This window comes from Bidens hawaiensis, unplaced genomic scaffold (genome assembly GCF_021521415.1).
Source record: "Bidens hawaiensis isolate Kalapana, Puna unplaced genomic scaffold, B.hawaiensis_p1.1 tig00025606_1, whole genome shotgun sequence".
Lineage (NCBI taxonomy): Eukaryota > Viridiplantae > Streptophyta > Magnoliopsida > Asterales > Asteraceae > Bidens > Bidens hawaiensis.
The window spans coordinates 68,285-91,051 of record NW_027494100.1 but is presented as its reverse complement, the minus strand read 5'-3'; the positions used below and the strand labels follow the sequence as shown (position 1 = coordinate 91,051).

Below are 22,767 nucleotides of genomic sequence, written 5' to 3'. Positions count from 1 at the left end.
AAGTCCCTTTATAATATAGATATTAAAACGAGTTTTAACGAGTGTTCGGGTGGTCGGTTCGGGTCTTGGTGACTTGACCAAACCCAAAGTCAACTTTCCCAAAATAATAAATGTACGAGATAACTCAATAAATCTTAAAGAGACTTAACCAAGTATGTAGTTCTATTGTTTTAGAACTAACAACGTCCGTTAAGCGAGTGTTCGGTTTAATCGGTCCAAACTTTGTTATAAGATCAAGTTGGATTCAACATTCCGAGTACTTTGTGAAAATAATTAAAATTAGTTTATAAAGTATTTTTAAAGAAATATATAAGCTTTAATGGTTAAAAACACACTTGTGTGTCTTAAGCGAGTAAACTTGGTTTAGTTCGGTTTGGTTCGGTTTTTATCTTGGAATAAGGCCAAGAATGGTTACCACATGTCCAAACATCATAGAACTTGTAAAATAATTTATAAATAATAATACCAAAGTTTTACATACAAAAGTCAACAACAAAGTCTTTAAACGAAAGTTTGGTTTCCGGTTCGGATCTTGTTTCGGGATAAGACCGAGGTTAGATTCTACAAACCCATAACCATGGAACTAATTAAAATGATTTTAGAAACTCAAATCTTACATAAAACATGTTTATACAACTATTTAAACAAACTAGTAAACAAGAGTTCGGCTTCCGGTTTGGAGCTATTTACGGAATAACCGAGGCTAGTCTCTACAAACCCATAACCATGGAACTCAAAATGTAAAATAGAACTAAGATGAGCAGAAGTTAAACAAGTATAACAAGTTTGATAGATGCGGAAAATATATATAATCAAGGACTACTACGAGTCCTCCATGTAGCTTTGTCTTATGGGCCGGACACTTAACCGACCGAGATCGGAGAAATGCCCACCGAAGGTACAAAGGGTGCTATTATATATATGTTGTATAACAATCTTCAAGTATAAATAATTGTTAACAAGTTGATTATAATGTAAGACTACGGTCAGTTTGACTTTGGAAAGTCAAACTGCCAAAAAAATATGAAGAACACCTTTGAATGCTTGATAATTGGAAGAGAAAGAGATGAATGAGCAATGATCAATGAAGAGAATAGGGGTGTATATATAGGGTGGGTTGAAAGGGTTAAGCATGTGGTGTGATATCAAGGTTTGTATGCAAGAGGGGTCAAGACAAGTCACAAAACAACAAAACAAAAATGGGGCTGCTGCTGATCTGCTGCTGGTCAGCACGTCGGTTCGCGTCCGGAAGTTCGTTTTTGATGTATCTTGAGCGTTTTAAGTCCGTTTTCGAATCCGTAAAAAGGGTTTTTCAAATTAGACAAGCGGGAATGTTTTAGTAACATAAAATCCAATATTTTATATATTTGAAATGTTCGGGATATAAACCGGGTCGGTTTACAACATAAAAACAAATACAAAATAAATACCATTTGACCCGAAATCGAGGGATGTCACATTAGAGCATTCTCAGCCCATTCCCTTAAAATATGTGAGGGGAATTTATAAATTATATAGTATGGTTATGAGTGATTGTGAGTAGAGGAGAGAGAAAATGTTATAGGGGAAAGTTAAACTTAGGGATTCACTGTTCATACCGTATAATTTTTTAATATTTTCTAAAAGTGGTTGTGAGTGGAGGAAAGAGAAAAGATAATGATAAAGATATAAAAAGTATTATTTAATTAAATAGCAGAGAGAAAAAACAATGATTTTTAGTATAATTATATGATATATATATGGTAGGGAATGAATTGAGAATGCTCTTATGAAGTAAAAATGGAAATTGGGTTATTTGTTGAGAAGATAGAGCTCATGGGTAGAATAATCAATAGTCAGTTGATGATAAAGGGAACAACGAGAGAAAAGTAGTGGTGAACACATACTACACATAAGGTGCCAGTGGTGACGCATAATATGAGATTTTAAAAAATTCATACTCATCAGCTACCTTTCTTGCCTAGTTTTGTAGGTCCCACACTTGCGCCTAATTGGATAGATACATCATTCATTTGACGTTTTAACATTCAAATCTTAAAATATAACTAGTTTTTTACCCGACGCGTTGCGACGAGCAGGTTAGTAAAACTCATACGGTGGTAAAACTTAAGTGCTGTCAGCCCCAAGTATTGAGCCGGTAAGTCGACGCGAATTCGGTCGGTTTCAGTGACGTGTATTATTGTACCGGAATTAAAACCAAATATAAAACAAAAAAGTTAAAAGTTGAGATGAACCGATAGGATGACGTCAGTCGGTAAAACACGAGCGTTGGTAGAAGCCATCGTTGTCGATCCTGGAACTAAAACAAATTGACGTTTGCTCGATTTTCGTTACACTCTTTTCGATGACTGAACTAAAGAAACAAAAACAAATTTTGCGGACCAGTTTGGTGCCGCCAATGGTCCACAAAGTGGCCCAATAAGACACTTACGACACCAAACTTTCTATTTGTTATATATAATAATGACCTTTATTTCATCAAGGATCTATTGCATATTTTCCTATCTAAATCATGTTTAATTGCATAATTAACTTACTTCACTTACATATTTTCTCATTCTTTAATGAAAATTTTATATTGATAAAATTGCCCTTTTCTAACTTCTCTAATTTTGAACCACTTCAAAAACCCACTCCAAATTTTTTTGATATATTGGTTTTTAATGATCCTAACTATTGCCTTTTGGTCACTGCTGGTCCAACTAATGAATTGGCTACTAATGGTTCCAACTTTTAAAGTATTTGTTTCTAACGGTCCGCAACAAACAGAATCATAACGTCGTTAGTTTCAGGTCGCTGGAAAACGGTTTTGGCCTGAAAACTCAATTTTTTTTTTCCGAAAACTAAACATTTTCGTCCCAAACATCTTGGTAACTTCGTATCGGAACTTTAGGAACCTTTTTCAAGTAAAAGCCCCAATTATTGAGGTCGCCGGAAATTTTAGAACCATAGTCGGAATCGGTTGATGGTGCTCAAGTGGTGGTAGTTGGTTAGCGGTGAGTCAATTGGCGGTGGTTGTGGTGTTTTGGTGGTGTTTTCCGGCAACAAATTTGAATTTTCCGGCCAAAAATGTTTTCCCGACGACCTGAAACTAACGGCGTTAGGATTCTGTTAGTCGTGGACCATTAGGAACAAATACTTTAAAAGTTGGGACCATTAGTAGCCAATTCATTAGTTAGGATCAGCAGTGACCAAAAGGCAATAGTTGAGACCATTAAAAACCAACATACCACTTTTTTTAAATAGATAAAAAATCATAAAAACAACGCAAAATTAAGCAAGGGGAAACATGCAATTGAATATTTGGGTTGAGTATATATACATTTAAAAGTTTTAGAGGCGGAAATATGCAATTGCCCACATTCATCAACCCTTAGAGCATTCCGAGCCCATTCCATATATTTTTCCTTATAATTTAGCTAAAAAACATCATTTAATAAATTTATCTATCATTTTTCAAAAATCTTTCACATTCTATTCTCTATTCACATCCATAAATTCTTTTTTTATTATTTTTTTTTCTTTTGAGTTTTGTCTTGTTATATAGTATATGGGGAGATAGTTGATATATTATATGGTATGGATTAAAAGTGTTACGTTTTTACTTTAGTTGTATATAACCCATCCATATAATAGGGAATGGATTGGAGAGGTAATTTTGATGGTTTTCTCAAAATTTATCCTAAATTATATGGGTTTGACAAGTTTAGAGAATGAGTTGGGAATGCTTTTAGGCCATGTGGTAACGCTCCTTAACTCCACAAGCACCATCACCTACTTTATCTCATTTCACTCCACATCACCCTAAAGAAATTTTTACCCCTCCCCTCCCCTCCCCCCGCCCAACTCTCTTTATGTCATGTAAAATTGATTCTTAAATTATTGTGTGTGCGTGTGTAGAGGATTTTAAAGCCAGTTAAAGGAAGTGATATGCCACTCGTTAACCCCTGCCAACTCAGCTTTAACGCCCCTGGACGTTAAGGTAATACCCAATCCGAAAAAAAACCCCCAAAAAACCGAGCTTGAAGACAAAATCGTTTTTTTTTTATTTTTTATGAACGATGACGACGGGAGAAATATTTTTGTTGTTCTACTTTTTTCGTTTTCGATTTATACTTTGAGTTATTATTTTTTTATCAACTTTTTTGATTTTTTTGATGGGTTTTTGAAACCCTTTGTATTTTAATCTTACCGTTCTAACCCATCATCCAATCCAATTCAACCCAAGCAAGATTTGTGTTGTTTTTAAGTTTCTTTACTTTTAATGATGCACGAGTGTAAACCATAAGTTGATGATATATCAATGTGTTAAATAGTAAAATAACATAGAGATAAGATAAATATGCATCTATAACTTTACATTATAAAGCATTTTTTATTGCCTTTTGATGTATAAGTTTGCAGGGAGTCGCCTCTTTTTGTTTAATCGCTTAGTTGGGTTTGTAGTTTTGTAGTTTGCTTGTTTTTCTTTTTGCTTTTGTAATACTTGGTTTCACTTTTTTTTTTACTCAAAGCTGTATTGCCTTTCAAAAAAAATAATAATAATAATTAATGTTCCCTGCAAATACAAAATAATATATGTCAATGAACATTTATAAAATAGCTTTAAAGAACAAACACTCTTTCTTGATTGTTAAAGAATGCCAGTTGCAAATAAAGAAATCTGACCCATCACTCTTACCATCCAATACTAATAAAATGTGTCCTTCATTCTGACTTGTAAAGAACAGAAACCATTTCAAGATTTTTCTTAAAAAAAAGAAAAATAAAAAATCAGGCCTTTTTTTGGTAAATAGTTAAAGAAGAACTGGTTAAATGGCTCAAAGTGAACTTTTAGTGTGAGTTGAATTGTATACAACTTTTCTTTTCACTTTATACATAACGATATATGTTTGAATATAATTAACCATGATCCAGTTGTATTAACTTTTTTTTACCACTTATATGATGTAAGGGTAATATTGTCCAAAAACATACAAACTATTGTGCATGAAATGAAAAAAGGCTGTATGCCTTTTGATGCATAGGTTTACATGCGGCCAATAATAACATAGGAAAATTCCCAAAATAAATATTTATAAAAACAAAATTCTAGTTTTGGGTATTATTTGCAAAAAATTCCAAAAATAGATATTAAAAACTATCCGTGACGAGTAGTTTGCAGAAACCAATTCGAACTTGCCACGTGTCCTTAAACTAACCGTAACGAGCACGTTCACTAATCAATTACTCGTCGTGACTAAATAAGTTTCATGCCTCGTAATCAACGCCCACGAGTTATTCATAAGTCCTTTAGTCTCGACGAGTAGATTATAAGGTTAAACTAGTCGCGACGAGTTAACTACTAATAAACTACTCGTGTAGGGAATGTAAACCAGGTAAACTAGTCGTCGCGACTAAAGGATTTATAAATAACTCGTGGGCGTTGATTACGAGGCATGAAACTTATTTAGTCGTGACGAGTAAATGATTAGTGAACGTGCTCGTTACGGTTAGTTTAAGGACACGTGACAACTTTTAATTGGTTTTACAAACTACTCGTCACGACTAGTTTATAATATCTATTTCTGAAATTTTTTACAAATAATTCCTAAAACTAGAACTTTGTTTTCATAAATGCTAATTTTGGGAATTTTCCCTAATAACATTATAATGATCAAACTTTTTCAAGTTTAATGAACCGTTCTAATGCTTATTAATGCACAAGTTCATAACCTTGTGTTAAAAGGCACTATAACAGTGCAAGTTTGTTGCACATTTAAAAATTTTCTCACAAGTTCATATGAATTGAGGGCTGAATATAAACTCCAAAACAGTCTGTCCAAAAACTGAATGAATCATAGCTTAAGGGACTAAAATAAAAAATATTTGTATATATAAATATGTATATACATATATTGTAACATGCGAAAAATTTGAAACAATAAAATAATAAAAGTAATAAATGTCAAACAATAACGAGTTGATAATTATTAAAACGATCGAATACTAGCGTCAAGTAACCGAATTGTTTATAATAATAATAACTTTGAATACGTTATTAATTTTAAAGTACAATGTTTAAGTGAATTAAAAGCTAAGGTAGATGGTTGCTCCCTAGTCTTGGAGAAATCACCATCGCAAAAGAAAGAAGCCTTCGTGAAGCCATCAAGAATACCATCAACTACGCGAGGTTAATTTCCCTTAGAACTGTTCGGTTTATGACCCTAGTATTTAAATCCGTTTGTTCCTTTGAATTCCTTTTCCTTGAAATCTAAATCAGAAATTTTGTCGATTCGTTTGGTGACCAATTCAGCCGTAGGTGTCCGTGTTACTCGCCGCGCTACCTCGAGTTCGGATTTATTGCTGTCGCGAGGTAAGAATTCAGATCCTACGTTAATCACTTGTGTTCGGTTCTGTTCCGGCGATGTGAACCTTTTTAAATTACAACTTAAATGTTACCACACTAATATTTTTGCATTGTGGGAAGTTACTCTGTTAATCTTAGTGGTGATAACATTTGTTTATAAATACCCACACATGCATGCATTCATGGCTAACTGTCTTATCTAGTAGTTGGTGAGAACGTGCATATGAAGTTTAACAAGCAAACCAGCTTTCACTTCTCACTAAATAATCAGTGTCATCTTCGAATACATATAATTGCCTATATAGTTAACATCTATTTGTTAATATGCAGTTTATTTTTTAAAAGTAATTTTATATGAATAAATAAAGTAACTAGGAGGTTAGTTGATTTATAGAATGAATTTAGTGGTTTTTTGTTCGCCTAGACATTTACCAATGTATAAATGGTCGCGCTAAATAAAAATCTCAAAAGCCTTCCGTCGCCGGAAAGACGAGGATAATAAAGTCTCAATATTTTATTTGAAAAAAAAATTAAATTGTAGGTTCTTCTTGTTATTAACGCCGAATTGAGTTGTTTTGCCTAATTGTAGGCCACTAAAGGTACGGATCATGTTTTTCTTTCCTCTTATTATTATTTATATTCCGTTACTTCGTAGTACGGTTTCTGTTTTCGTTTACTTGTAGTATAAATACTATTCCATTTTATACTCGGTGTCTGTCACTTTGTAGCGAGGACTTTTCGTTAGCTTCTATTACAGTTTGAGTTCGGCTTATTTGTTAAGTTTTATATTTATTTCTGTAACATGCAATAGATTATATATTTTGTACTCATTATTGCATGTCCTATTAGTAGCATTTTTGTTGCATATTTATATGAAATTAGCTTTTGTACTCTGTCACCCGAGCATGTCTGAAATGTCGTATGGGCGTCAATGGCATGCACTTATCGTGACAGTGCGTAATAAAAGTTCACGGCGCCTCTAACTTGACCCCTAGAGGCGTATAGATCGATCTTAACTCTGAGTTTGCGTTTGTTGTGTGGAGATGGAATAATGGGTGTACGCCACGCTCACTGTGCTAGCTGTGTACCAGTCTGTTCTGTTTAGGCTCGTGGGTGCTTCCTTCTCACGTGACTTTTGAGTTCTTGATATGTGTAGTCACGTGGTTTGATGTGTGTATGTATTCTGATATGTTTCTGTATGCGTTTGATTTTGTTCCGACCAAGTATCGGATTATGCGTCAGTTTATGTTTAGTATTTTTGTCAGTAAAAAGTTGGTTTCAAGTTTGAATCAAAGTTCTTAGACTTTCTTTTCCTTCGTCCGTCCTTACCTATACTATTGTTCTTTCCGTTACTGGGCAATTTTTGGCTCAGCCGTATTTTCTTTGTTATGTTTTTCCTATTTGTTTACAGGTAATTCGGGACTCGAGGAAGTTAGTTATGAGAGAGATTGAAGAAAGTCCAAGATTTTAAAAAGTTAATTCTTTTTTGTTTAATAATATGACTTAGGTTGCTTTGATTTACTGTAATTTGGATTGTGGTTTTGATATCTGTATTTGGATTGTGCCTTTCATTTGATATCTGTAGACACGTCAGCCTGATTCAGGTCGGGGTGTTACGTATACCCCGAACACCTTATTTATCAACCTCTCTTTATCAACCTGCAGCGTCATTTGCTTCCCTCTTTCGAAGGCCGGTGGCGATTTTAGGACGGCAGAGGCCGGATTTAACAATAGAGGAAGAAGATCAGACCCCCTGACAAGAGCATGCAATCGACATCCCGGAGACACTCTTATCAAATAACACTGATGGAGGAAGGACTCAATCACATAGCACCTGTTGGTCGAGCATCCCAAACTTCCTAACAGACGTTAATTTCAGTCACTTTAACTCTTTTAATAATCTCAATTACTAAATATGTTTATTAAGACTTTTGAATTTGTTGCGGTGCTAATCTAGTTATCCATTTAAGATTAAGTATCCAGACCATTTTTTTCTTTTACAATTTCACTTGTTATAGTTAATGATCAATAATCCTTGTCTTGTCATAATTTAATTTCGATTTTATAATAGGAATGTTGCGTTTTGTAAATATAAAATTTGGTTTTATTAGTTTTGTTTCATAACTTAACTTGTGAATACAAGTGCTATGTTTGATTTAAAGTTTTCAACAAGTTCCATAAGAAACACATATTTTTCATATACATCCTAGATACTTTGTCAGTTCTTTCATCTGTTTATTTTTTTTATATGATTTAAGGTATGGTTTGAAAAGCTATTACCTTGATACCATGTCTTTTTACGGAAAAATGATGGTGTATTCTACCGGACGACATATGAAAACTATCAACATGATAATAGGGCCTTTGATACTTATTGCTAGTGTGTTTTTTGTTTGGGACGATATTGTGTCCAGAGAAACAAGGTTGTGAAGAAGACAAATAGTTTATACAAGTATGATTGCTGGAGTTTTACTGGATTGGGGATTTATGCATTGGCGGTTATATGAGTTATTAGTTCAAAGTCTGTAGCTTGGTGGTTTCCTGAACATGTTGAAGCTTATTTATGTTTATCTTCTTAAACTATAGATGCATATAGTGTAAAGTTATAGGTGCATATAACTTATAGATGCATATTTGTCCTATCTCTCTGTTATTTCGCTTTTTAACACAATGATACATCATAACTTATCGTTTCACTCGCGCATCATTAAGAGTAAAGAAACTTAAAAACAATACAAATCTTGCATGGTCAATTTCATAAAATTTACACTTAAATAGTAATAAGAAAACAAAATTTGTATACATGGTGTCTAGCCAAGCTCATTACAATGTATACATGTTTCTAAATTGTATTGAGATTGGCTAGACACCATGTATACTAAATATCACTTTCTTATTACTATTTAAATGTAAAATTTATGAAATTGACCATGCAAGATTTGTGTTGTTTTCGGTAAACCCGACATGTTTGTAAATTGTAATAAGCTTGGATGGACACCATGCATACAAATATTACTTTCTTATTAATATTTAAGTGTAAAGTTTATGAAATTGACCATGCAACATTTGTGGTGTTTTTAAGTTTCTTTACTCTTAATGATGTGCGAGTGAAAACGATAAGTTAATGATGTATCAATGTGTTGATAGTAAAATAAAAGAGAGGGAGGATAAATATGCATCTATAAGTTTACATTATATACATATATAATTTTACATTATATGCATCTATATTTTAAAAAGGTAAAACATAAACAAACTTCAAAACATGTTCTGGAAACTGCAAGCCCCAAGCTACAGACTTTTAACTAATAACTCATATAGCCGGATAAACCGCCAATGCATAAATCCAAAATCCAACAATTGCCACCGCAGAAATCATACCTACATAAACCATCTGTCTTCTCCACAACCTTGTTTCTTTTGATACAATGTCGTCCCAAACGAAAAAGAAACTAGCAAAAACTATGAAAGGCCTGTTATCATGGTCATAGTTTGCATATGCCGTCCGATAGAATTCACCATCATTTTTCCGTAGAGGGACATGGTATCAAAGTAATAGCTTTTGAGATCGTACCTTAAATAATATTAAAACAATAAAGAAACATATGAAAGAAGTGACAAAATATCTAGGATATATATGAAAATATTTGTTTTTTATGGAACTTCTTGAAAACTTGAAATCACATATAACAACTTTATTCACGAATTTAGTTAGGAAACAAAACTAATAAATCTAAACTTTGTATTTACAAAAAGCAGCATTCCTATTATAAGGATTATTGATCATTAACTATAACAAGTGAAATTGTTAAAAAAAAAGGAAAAATGGTTTTTATTGGTCTCAACTTTTTCATTTTTGCCGGCGCTGGTCCCAACTTTCATTTTGGCTGGCAACGGTCCCAACTTCAACATTCGTTGCTTCCACCAGTCCGCGACTGACGGAGCACTAACTCCGTTATGTTTTTGCTTACGTGTCAATCTGAGTTGTCAAAAATATATTACGTGGCAGTCACCGTGGATTATTGGTTTATTACGTGGCAGCCACCAGAACCCTAACTCTTCAACGCTCACTCAAAACCACCGGATCCGCCCTCTCCGTCTTCGCTTCCGGCGAACCCCTCGCTGTCGCCGACCAAACTCCCGCCGTCCTCCTCCCCATCCCTTCCTCCACCTCCACCAAACCCCCTTCATTCCACCGCTTCCAACCCCCACCACCGCCGGCGCCGTCGTTAACCTCCATCAACGCTCAAAACCCAGAGGTAAAAGTATGTTTTTGACAGCCACCGTGGATTATTGGTTTATTACGGGTGTTAAAGTATTCGGAATCCGGAGGCGAAGGTGAGTAAAAATTCTCCCAGTTCAAGACTGAGGAAGCTTGTGAGGGTGTTGAAGCATAGTTATATTGAGCATGGTAAGTGTAATTATTGTTATTATTATTATTGTTAGGGTTTTCTCTAGGGGAATAAGAAGCTTGGCTTGAGTCTGATAAAATATGTGGGAGTTTGATTGTGGGTTTTGGCCGGCGTTGATGGAGGTTAACGGCGGCTGCCGGAATCGATCTGGGTTTTGAGCTAGCAACAGATAGAGACCGGGTCGACGGCGCCGGCGGTGGTGGGGGGGGGGGGGGTTGGTGGCAGTTGAATGAAGGGGGTTTGGTGGAGGTGGAGGAAGGGGTGGGGAGGAGGACGGCGGGAGTTTGGTCGGCGACAGCGAGGGTTCGCCGGAAGCGAAGACGGAGAGGGCGGATCCGGTGGTTTTGAGTGAGTGTTGAAGAGTTAGGGTTCTGGTGGCTGCCACGTAATAAACCAATAATCCACGGTGGCTGCCACGTAATATGTTTTTAACAACTCAGATTGACACGTAAGCAAAAACATAACGGAGTTAGTGCTCCGTCAGTCGCGGACTGGTGGAAGCAACGAATATTGAAGTTGGGACCGTTGCCTGCCAAAATGAAAGTTGGGACCAGCGCCGGCAAAAATGAAAAAGTTGGAACCAATAAAAACCATTTTTCCAAAAAAAAAGGTCTAGATACTTGAATCTCAAATTGAAAACTAGATTGGCACCACAACAAATTCAAAAGTCTTAATAAACATATTTAGTAATTGAGATTATTAAAAGAGTTAAATTAACTGAAATTAACCTCTGTTTGGAAGTTTGGGATGCTTGACCAGCAGGTGCAATGTGATGGAGTCCTTCCTTCATCGGTGTTATTTGATAGAGTGTCTCTGGGATGTCGATTACATGCTCTTGTCGGGGGGGGGGGGCTGATCTTCTTCGTCTCTTGTCAAATCTGGCCTCTGCTGTCCAAAAATCGCCACCACACGACAGGGAAGCAAACGAAGCTGTTGGCTGATGGAATGGGGTGGGTGGCCTCGCCAATCGCCATTATGGTGAAGGGAAATAAGGTGTCGGCGTTATTATAATATATGGGCATATAGTGACTGGATTCATGAATTTTTTCAGGTGGTGTACTACTTTTATATGTTTCAATTTCATAGAATTGGGTATAAAAAATTCCAGGTCGGTTCGATGGTTCGGACAAAGTTCATTACATACTAACAAATTAAAAACTAACAAACTAACATATTAAAACTAACAAACTAAAACTAAAATTTAACAAATAACTTAACAATTAACAACATCAAGAACAATTAAATATCTAATAAATGAATATAAACTTACCTTTACAGTGAGAAGAGTCTATGAAGAGTAGCAAGGGTAAGTATGAGGAAGGGATAGAGACAACAATTTAAAAAAAAAAATCTTGCTGCACGGAATCGAATCCATGACCTTCTGTTTATAAAACCAGCAACTAGTCTAATTCTTGTAATGTAAATAGAGTGATTAGTGACGGACCAGAACTCTTCAACTGGAGGGCCACGCTATAATTTTTTTTTACATCTAAACCATGGTTGTGTGCCTACTATAAATCCTCGTTACATAATAAAAGATAAAAAAATATGTAGCGTAATTAATTAATTATATATATTTTAAAATATAAAAGAGGCAATGATGAAAATAAAAACCTAACATAAAAGAAATTATAGCTTTGCATTACCTTCTTAATATCTAAAAGTAAAATTCGTACATAACTTAGTTCACAATTTTTAATAATAAAAAGTAATTAGAAAAGAAAACTAAAACCAAAAAAAAAAAAAAAAAAAAAAAGAAAATACACTCTCACGCATGATAATCTTGGAAATGAAGGATTTTTGAGGTCTGTACACTGGTAAATAAACTAATAATTTATGGGCCAAGCCTGTATTACTCCCTACTAAACACGAGCAAACACAAACCTATCACTTTCACGCTACTCTCTCAACCATTTTTCTACGTATTCTCTGTAACCATTCGTAAACTATTTTTCTTCAAAACATCACTTTATGGAGCAACCAAATTCTAATCCGATAATTAGGAGAGGGCCCCTAACGTGGAGCTATGAAGAAGAAACAACGTTAACAAAGGCTTAGTTCCATGTTTACGAAGACATTGACCATATGGACCAATGAACGTCGAGTTTTTGAAGCTATGAAGAAGAAGTAGCGTTAGCAAACACTCGCAATAACGACCCGTTTGAAGTGATAACGAAAGTTTAAGGCCGATGGAACTAGGAATAGCAATTTTATGTATTTTTTTTATTGAATATAGTTTTTTTTATTTATGTATATTTAGAATGAAATACGTGTATTTTTATTTACTTTTGTGTTTTTAAATTTATAGTTTATTAGTTATTTTTAAATAAAATAAAGGCAGAATTACAAGTTTTGTCATTTAAACAAAGCTAATTTATGGATCGTGTCCCTTTTTTAGTTTTCTTACAGGCGGTGTTCTTTAAACATTTTTTTCCTACACGTTATGTCCTTTACGCTAACTTAGTTAGAAAAACTCAGTTAAAAAACGTCACGTGAGTCGCATGTGAGGGCTGTTTGGTCTTTTCATCTATACCGCTTTTCTTTTACTTCAATTCCCCCAAATTAAAATATTCTCCTACGCTGATTAATCAAAAACCCTAAATGGATGATCCCCGATTCTTCATCCGTGAAGCCTTAGAACAATCGGATGTTGAGAAGTTTTGTAAGTTCAAATTTTAGGTTTTAAAATCGGGTTTATGTAGCTAATAACTGTTTAATCTTTTATTTGTAGTTAATCATCCACATTTGTTCTCGATCAAGTTGCATCATGGTGGTACTTTCACCAAATTTCCGGGACGGGTTTATAACAGAGCCGTTGTCAATTTCGTTGACATGCTCGATATTGACAAGTTTTCTGTTCACGAGCTTGATGGAATCTTGGAGCAATTACAGTATCCTACAAAAAAGGTTAGATTCTACCACTATCTAGTACCTGGTTCAGAATTGGATTGGGGGCTTAGAGCTTTGGGAAGTGATGATGATGTTAGGGGATTTGCTCAGTATATTGGAGCTTGGAAATTAATGAATGTGTATGTTGAGCATGATCACACCTCTGTACAAACATACTTCTGCTCACCCTCAAAGTTTATTATTGAAGAGATAACAGATGAGGAGTTGCTTGCAAGTGAGATAGTAATAGATAAAGGAAATGCAGCTAAGAAAAGGTTATTGTTGGAATGGCAAGATAACATAAATGAGACTGGTAAAGGCAGTGTGGAACAAGAGAAAAATATTGGAGATGAGACTTTTCAACAAGAGAAAAATGTTGGAGTGAATGAAGATGTTGAAGTTGTTGAAGGTGGAGATGGTAGTGGAGATGGAGATAGTGAAGAATCTTCAGGTTCAGATGATGAACGTGGAGATGATATTGGAGATGACGGTGGTGAAGATATTGAAGAATCTTCAAGTTCAGATGATGAAAGTGGAACTGATGATAGTAGGGATTCTAATTTTGAGATGAGAGATGAATGTTCTGATGAGGATGAAAATGTAGAGGGTTGTCCAGTTAAGAAATCTAAGAATGTTAAGAAAGCTAAGAAATCTAAGAATGTTAAGAAAGCTAAGGAGGGTGATGAAAATTCAGAAAGTGATTCAGATAGTGATTTCAACTATGAAGATGGTGACACAAATGATGTAGATGTAGATATGAGGGATTTTAGATTGCATACTGATTTTGAAGTTGAACTGCATGATGCAATTGGTAGTTCAGAGGGTTTGGACATTGAAATGGATGAGGTTATGTTGGATAATGATAGGTTGTATATAGAAAAACAAGGAGATGAGAGGGACATGGATTCTCTTTTCCATGTGGGGCAAGTTTTTGGTACAAAAGCAGAGGTGAAGGCTATGATCAAGGCACATGCAGTTGAAACAAGAAGACAAATTAGGATAAGAAAAGATGATTTGATAAGGGTGAGGGCAGTGTGTGAAAAGGATATGGAAGATGGGTCCCACAGGCAGGGGGTTGGATCTAGCACTGCTAATAAAGATTAGGGACCAGACCAGAAAAATATTGGGGGTAGGGGAAAAAGGAAAGACCCATTTGCTAGTAAATGCCCTTGGGTACTGTTGCTGTCATACCAAAAGAGAACAAGTTCATGGAAAATTACAAGGTTGGTAACTGAACATAAATGCCTTCAATCTAGTCAAATTTATGCTTGCACAGCCGGGTTCCTCTCAAACCAATTAATTATTGATCTTCAAGATGACCCCAAGCTGAAAGTTAAATCTATCAAAGAAAGGTCTCAAAGGAGGTTTGAAGTTGATGTTTCTGACATGAAAGCTTACAGAACAAAGATGTTGGCCAAAGAACATATCAATGGAAATTTCAAAAGCCAATATGGGTTATTGAGGGATTATATTGAAGAGTTGAAGAGGACTAATCCAGATACAACCGTAAAGCTTGAATTAGAAGGATGCACATATCCAACATCTGAGACAAGACATTTCTAGAGGATATATGTTTGCTTGGGGTCTTTGAAAAGGGGTTTCAAAGCAATAGGAAGGAATCTCTTGGGACTGGATGGGGCTTTCCTTAAAAGTGCTTGGCCTGGTCAACTTTTAACAACAGTTGGTCTAGATCCAAACAATGGATACTACCCTGTTGCATATGCTGTTGTTGAAGCTGAAACAATGAACTCTTGGGAATGGTTCTTGGAATGCCTTGGTGATGACTTGGATTTGAACAACAGATCTAAGTTTACCTTTATGAGTGACAGGCAAAAGGTTAGTACTTTTGTTTATGTATTTTGGTAATTTATTTAACCATTAGTAGATTAGTGCTTTAGTAATGATTTGTTGTATGTACAGGGTCTTATACAAGCAGTAGATAAGTTGTTTCCTTCTGCAGAGCATAGGTTTTGTGTTAGGCACATCACAGATAACATGAGAAATATATTCAAAGGCAAGATTTACAGGGATGCTCTTTGGAAGCTGTCCACATGTACAACACCTACACATTATGAGAGAGAGATGAACAACCTAAAAAAGTTAAACAAAAGGGCACATCTTTAGGTATCTAAGATCCCACCAGAAACATGGTCAAGGTCACACTTTACTGGTAACTTCCAATTTTTGTCCTTTATTATCTAATAACTTTCAACTTATGTCCTTTATCTAACACTATTCAAATGTTTTGTTATGGTAGGTAGAGCAATTTCAGATGTGTTGACTAATAATATGTGTGAATGCCTTAATTCAAAGCTGGTAGATGGAAGGGAGAAGCCTATTATAACTTTGCTGGAATACATCAGAGAATATTTGATGAGGAAGATTGTTAATGTGTTGAAGGTAATTGATAGGTCATCAGGGTTACTAACACCATATGCTACAAAAATGATGGAGTCAGTGAAGAAGGAAGCAAACAGGTGAGTTGTATGTCAATTTTTACATGTGTTGAAACATGTGTGAATGCTTTACATATTTGGATGATAGGTACACTGTGCATTGGAATGGTGAGGAGCATTATCAGGTCACAGGACCAAATGGTGATCAGTGTGTAGTGAACATGACCACAAATACATGTGCATGTAGGAGATGGGAGGTAACTGGGATTCCTTGCAGACATGTGGTGGCAAGTATTTGGGTGAAGGCTGCTCATGACACAACTGTTGGCAGGCCAGAAACATTTGTCAACCCAATTTACACAATGGATAGGTGGAAGCTGGTATATATTTGTAAACTTAGTTTTCAATTAGTATTACAAAATCTTTTACTAATATGTGTTTTTTATTTTTTTTCAGATCTAATGGTTCATTTATATTATATTATTTCTTATTCATTTCATTGTTTATTTATAAAGTATTTTCTTTTTATGTTATAGACATAGTTTAACATCTTTTGTAACATCTGAGGGTAAAAAACTTATGTCAAATATTTGTGTTGATTGAATGCGTAGTTTATATTTTATATTGTTTGTTGATATGTTTTTCTATACACGAGTTTATAACCTAGTAAATAAATATAACAAAATGAGTTTTGATGAATAATGCCTAAAGAAATTTCTATAAAACACGGCTTAAAATAGGTTTAGATTGAAAGAGTTCATGAAAACTCATCATATTAACCATTAATAACCACAATCAACAAACTTGCACAAAACCTAAAATAAATAAATTAATCAAAATACGAGTAGTTAACAAAATTCGTCAAACATTTAATCTCATGAAGTACAAGCAGCAATAAGGGTTCAATTTTCTCACAGATCAAGTGGGAGTGTGAAAGTTTCGTATGTCGGTTAGGTCTCTTTATTTTTGTGGTAAGTGGGTCCTCAAGTTAGTTCATGGGATGAGACTTTCGTACCAGTTTTGCTAGGTCTTTGTTTTGCTATGATATTTATTGTTTTGCTATTGATCGATTTGTATTGTTGTTTCGTCCTATGTAGTTATTTATGTTATCAAACTAAACTTTTTGAAATATTATTGTGATGAAACCCAATATAAGCTATTACCGAATTTGGAAACAAGAATCCTCAATACAATCAATTAGTGGTGCACAAAAAAACCCGAACCCGGAACCGGACCCGAAAAATACCCGGAATCGGTTTTTTTATACCCAGGTTTTTAATACCCGAACCCATACCCGACCCTACCCGTAGGGTACGGATAGAGTATGCATTACAATACCAACCCGTACCCGGAACCAGATTCAATTTATACCCGGTAATACCCGAAAACCGGAACCGGTTCCATACCTGGAACTAGGTTTTTCCAATACCTGAAGCTGGGTTTTACAAATACCCGATCTATACCCAAAAGTACCTGAAAAATACCCAAAAATACCCCTAAAAGTTGTAACCCCTTAAAAAAATCTAATCTATACCCGGAAAAAACCCGAAAAATGCCCCCAAAAAACCCCAAAAACAGGGTGTGTGAAAGTTTCGTATGTCGGTTAGGTCTCTTTATTTTTGGTAAGCGGGTCCTCAAGTTAGTTCATGGGATGAGGCTTTCGTACCAGTTTTGCTAGGTCATTGTTTTGCTATGATATTTTATTGTTTTGCTATTGATCGATTTGTATTGTTGTTTCATCCTATGTAGTTATTTTTGTTACCAAACTAAACTTTTCGAAATCTTATTGCGATGAAACCCAATATCATTAACGAATCTAGAAACAAGAATCCTCAATACAATCAAATAATCAATCTAAACAAGACTCATAACTCTCATATCCAGAATAAGAACATCAAAATGACGAATCTTATGATCATACGTAAATACGTAATAGCGGAAAGTCCCATGGGCCAAACCTTGAGAGGCCCAACAAACGATTCAATAAACTCCAAGCCTCCAAGCCCACAAATACTTTCAAGCTTCAAGCCCACATCCAGCTCTCACATAATATGCAATTAAACAACAAAATACTTGAGCAATAATTGCCAAAACATAATATTAAAAGGAATATATGTGTTTTGAATTGTTAAAACTAAAAGCATTTATTTTCAACTGCTTACTAGATAGTCTTTTATAATATAGCTTTCTTTAAAAAAAAACTACAACATTGAAAAATCAAAGGCATTGATTATATCTTAACTTTTAAACTAAAGTATAAATGTAGAAATGTTTTCACATTCGTATAGTGTGTTCGTAAAACTTGTGGTTTGCATAAGGTTATTTATTTGATAAAGTGGTGGCAAACTTTCATGAAAATTATTATAGTGTAGTTTAATGAAGTCTGACTTAGTATTATTTGATAAATGATTTTAATATATGTTTTATAATCAAAATATAGTTTATTTATACTAAAAATTATATATGTTGATATTATATTGTTATAACGTTGAGAATTTACACGTCAAAAAAAAAAAAAATACTAAAAAAGATATATTGTGTGTAAGGTCCTTATGAAAAGTTCAACGACTTATCTTGCCTTATCTAAACTAGCCTCTTTCATAATGGTGTAATTGCTTTAACTACACAACTAACATAAGTATAAGTGGTATATATATATCAAAAGAAACGTACGTATCGAAAGATGTCACTGTCGTAGCATCACATGGGTTCAGCTACAAGCTACACAATTATAACACCAATAGTCCTAACTATCGACCAAGACTTCCTTGATCAACTCCGAAGCCTACACTCCTTAAATACGTTATGCGGTAACACCTATAAATTTACTAATGTTTTTTTTTTCTTTTCACTTTTTCTTATTTTAGATATATGGTATGGGTAGAGACAGTGTGTCGTACAATTTAGAAAACCTGGTCATCTAATTAAGTTTTGCCAATGAGTGACTCTTGACTTTCAATTTTCATTTCTTCTTTTTAATATGTTTTTAAATGATAATTGTAGTGGAGTTTATTCGATATTTGTTAGAGGGGAAGGAATGGTCTCGGGGTGGTGAGCGGTGTCGCCCGGCCCCGGTGAGAACACCACCCCACGTCCCTTGTTGGCCTGGAAGAAGAACATGCTAATGCGGCATGTGTTTGCCGCTGCTCACTTCCGAAAAGGAGTTGATCTATGTTGGGTGAAGGAAGGATGTTGGGTCGGGAGGAGTGAGAATACCACCCCGTGATAATCTCATAGGACTCGAAAATAATCAGGGTATGAGTTGTCATATATGTACTCATTTAATAAATGAGCCATGTTTTAGTTGATATGTTTAACAAAATCGGGTCTTGTTTACCCTTTTAATCACGCTCGCCTGCTTATAACTCTTTTAACCCATGCTTTACAACCCATTAAGCCGATTACATGTTAACAACTTGATTAGTACCCATCGACGCATTCGAAACGTTTAGATAAATGGATTAAACGGATGATGTTCATGTTACTTAGTTTTAGGTGTGTGTAGGTTGGTGCAATAGGGCAGATGTTTTTTACGTGAATAAAAATATAGGTAATGTTGGGTATCAACCCGCCTACCAAAAACCCGTACAACCCAACAACATTCGACGACCCTTGACTTTTTATCAACCATATTAAGTTTTGGAGTTTTCTCTATAAAAAGTAAAGGGGGAGTTAAAGTGTTTGAATGATTCAAAACACATTTTTTGAAAGGGCCCTGAAACGAATAATATATATTTATATATTAATAATCTTGACTTAAACCGTTTATTTATGTGGTTATGATGGCTAGAAAAACTTGAGCTTTGCGGACCATGCATACTTTTCATAAAAAATCGATTGTGTATTAAGCTGTAGGAGTTTGAAAGATGGCCGATATAAAAAGATAGTCGAAACTAAAATCAAAATTGCTTGATAGTGTAATGGTTAACCTGATTTTTCATAATATTAAATTGTTATTATGTATCTGCTATCTTTTTTGAATATGTTTTTTATTTCTTTTTTATTTTTTATTTTTTATTTTTTTAATTTTAACTGTCTATCTTACTATAGGAATCTTCATATGCATAACTCAAGGGTCGATGTGTCCGACTAATAAGTATAAAATTCTGTTAGCGAAAACACAAAAAAGTTAGATGCAAATTTATATGTGCTCGTGTGAAATTTATGTAGAAAAGTTAATATATTGAGTAGAAAAGTTAATATATTCAACAAAATTGAGTAGTCAATGCTTTTAAATATTTTTATTTCTACTCGTAGGCATTTAATTTACACAACTCTAACTATTCACACCATTTGATTTTATCACATGGTGATTTACAATATAGTTATAAAGTTCTTTCCCAATTATCTTTTTTTCCTGAAATTTTAAATAAAATAATTCAAAACATTATTGAAACTAATATAAGCATAAACTGATAGCAACTTAACATCATATAGTTCCAATAATAAATGGTTAAAATTTATTGCATAAATTGACACCCACTAATATGTATGTTTTAAAATTTTTTTAAAAACCGGAATTTTTAGCCATACCGAGTTGAACTTAAAAATGGTACCTACCGGTTGTACCGGGTGCCCAGGTGGTTCAACTGGATTGGCTACTCAATCCTATAATTCCAAAAAAATACAACTTTAACTAAAAAAATAAGCTAAAGGTATATTATTCCGTAATAAAAATAATCCAAAAGCAATTAACCCAATTGTTTTATGTTATTGAAATACCTAAAAATCACACAAATACCAAGAAATTCCTCCAATTCATAATAAAAAAATATTCTAGAAGTTGCTCAAGGACAATATTACCAACAATTCAATTCGTTGATTGAAGGTCAATGATAAATTGAAGGATTAAAACTTAAAATTGGGAGGTAAATGGTTCATTGATGGGCTGAGTTGTTGGTTAAAGTCTAAACCCAAATTTTACCTTGAACCCCCCCCCCCCCCCCCCCCCAACCCTGCCTTTTCATTCAAGTTGCGACACTGATCGACTCTACTCCAATAATTTAAGGTTTTATGTACACCCAACTCCAATAATTTAAGGTTTTTATTTACACTGTCATTATTTATTTGACAACATATCGTTAGATGTTAATCATGAGAATATGAGATATTTAAATACTAGATGTTAAAGGTTCGAGTCTTTGTAATAATTTCCATTTGAGTTCCACTTGACCTTGAAAAATCTGTAAATCATGTTGATAGACGTCAGAACATCAAAACTTTTTGCCTCTGAAATAAATTCTTAGCTTCGGTGGTGTGTGCACGAGAATAACTTGTAATTGATGTTATACTTTTACAGTTTTACCCCATCAAATTTTGACTTTTGAATATTTTATCCCCTTTTATAGGTGATGATTGTAGGAACCATTTAGTAAATACACAACCGGTCGTTGCGTGGAAGCTTGGATCCATAGGCCATGGCTGCCTATTCAGCCAACTAGCCAAGGGTCGCTGATGATCCTACCAAGTTGGATCACTTCATAAGTTCATATTGACCAATTATTATAAAATACATATGTTAATTAATAACATGATTCACTCATACGCAAGGGTTGTTAGGATATGCATTAATGCAACTTATATCAATAGGTTTTTTTGAATTTTTATATAACCTACTTGCAGTGTTTACCATTACTAAATAATCAAATTAATAGTTTAATATCAGTTGCACGTACTTCTGTATATTACAAGAAGGTGTACTTGTTCAATAACATATAAAAGGTATAACAAGTGGATGCAGTTCTTATATTCCTCAACATGTCCCTCTTCTCAATCGCGAGCGGTTTTACTATCTATAGCCACACTCCACGCGCACTTAACGAACGCGCTACGAGAAACATTCAAAATAACAATTCTAAGTCTATTGAGCATACATACCTATGTGAGCATAATTGCATAGTGATCGATATATTGGTTGGACTAAGTTCTTATTTTTAGTAAGATATTGTCACACATCTATGTAAATGAATTGATACATTTTACAAGAGGTTATTGAGGCTTGGCTAGGGATCTCGGCTCCTATGATTTTGAAAACTGCTTCAATTCCATTGGGGTGACAAAGACTAAGACAGAGGTTATTGATCAAGTTGTTATTTTCACAAGTTGACGGGTTATTTGGAAGACGAGGAATGAGAAGATATTTCAAGCTAGTGACATGAGGAGAAAACTTATTTTTGAGTCAATTGTTAAACTATTCTTTTCTTAGGATTGTTTAGGAACATAATGAATGTTATTTGGGTTGAGTGGTTTAAAAAACTTACTTTTATTCATATATTTCACGTTTGATGTTTGATTAGGTTTTTCTAACAATCACCTGTTTTAATATATTCTTTTGTTGTTTAAGAATTTTACAAGTAGCTTAATTGTATATCATAGAATAATAACAATGAGAAGGATTACAACATCACAATAACTAAACAAATATTTCATTGAACTTATTCATAATTTTTATCTAAAAAACATTTAAGTTTATACTACTAAATTGCAACTTTCTCGTAAATTAAGTGACATAAAAGAATATAAAACTTGGTTACCTTTTAGTCATATTTTTTTCCAAGTTTTTGGTATGAAGCATGAGGTAATTGTGACAAAAAAAGGCATTAAAAAACAACAATAATAATCAAATTTCGTAGTCATTCCATATAGATCATAAAATTTACACACTTATTGAAAGTTTTACAACAATCAAACAATAATGAAATTTTAACGGTTTTGTAATTAG

At 34.2% G+C, this 22,767-nt stretch overlaps 1 protein-coding gene across 1 annotated transcript; it reads left to right on the top strand.

Moving 5' to 3' along the window:
- Positions 1-14,813: 14,813 nt before the first annotated feature.
- LOC143571895 (uncharacterized) lies at positions 14,814-18,970 on the top strand. Its single transcript, XM_077057204.1, has 7 exons — positions 14,814-14,877; positions 14,927-15,161; positions 15,246-15,486; positions 15,571-15,703; positions 15,908-16,127; positions 16,195-16,426; positions 18,914-18,970. The coding sequence occupies exons 1-7, from the start codon at positions 14,814-14,816 to the stop codon at positions 18,968-18,970; spliced, it is 1,182 nt and encodes a 393-aa protein (XP_076913319.1).
- Positions 18,971-22,767: the final 3,797 nt, after the last annotated feature.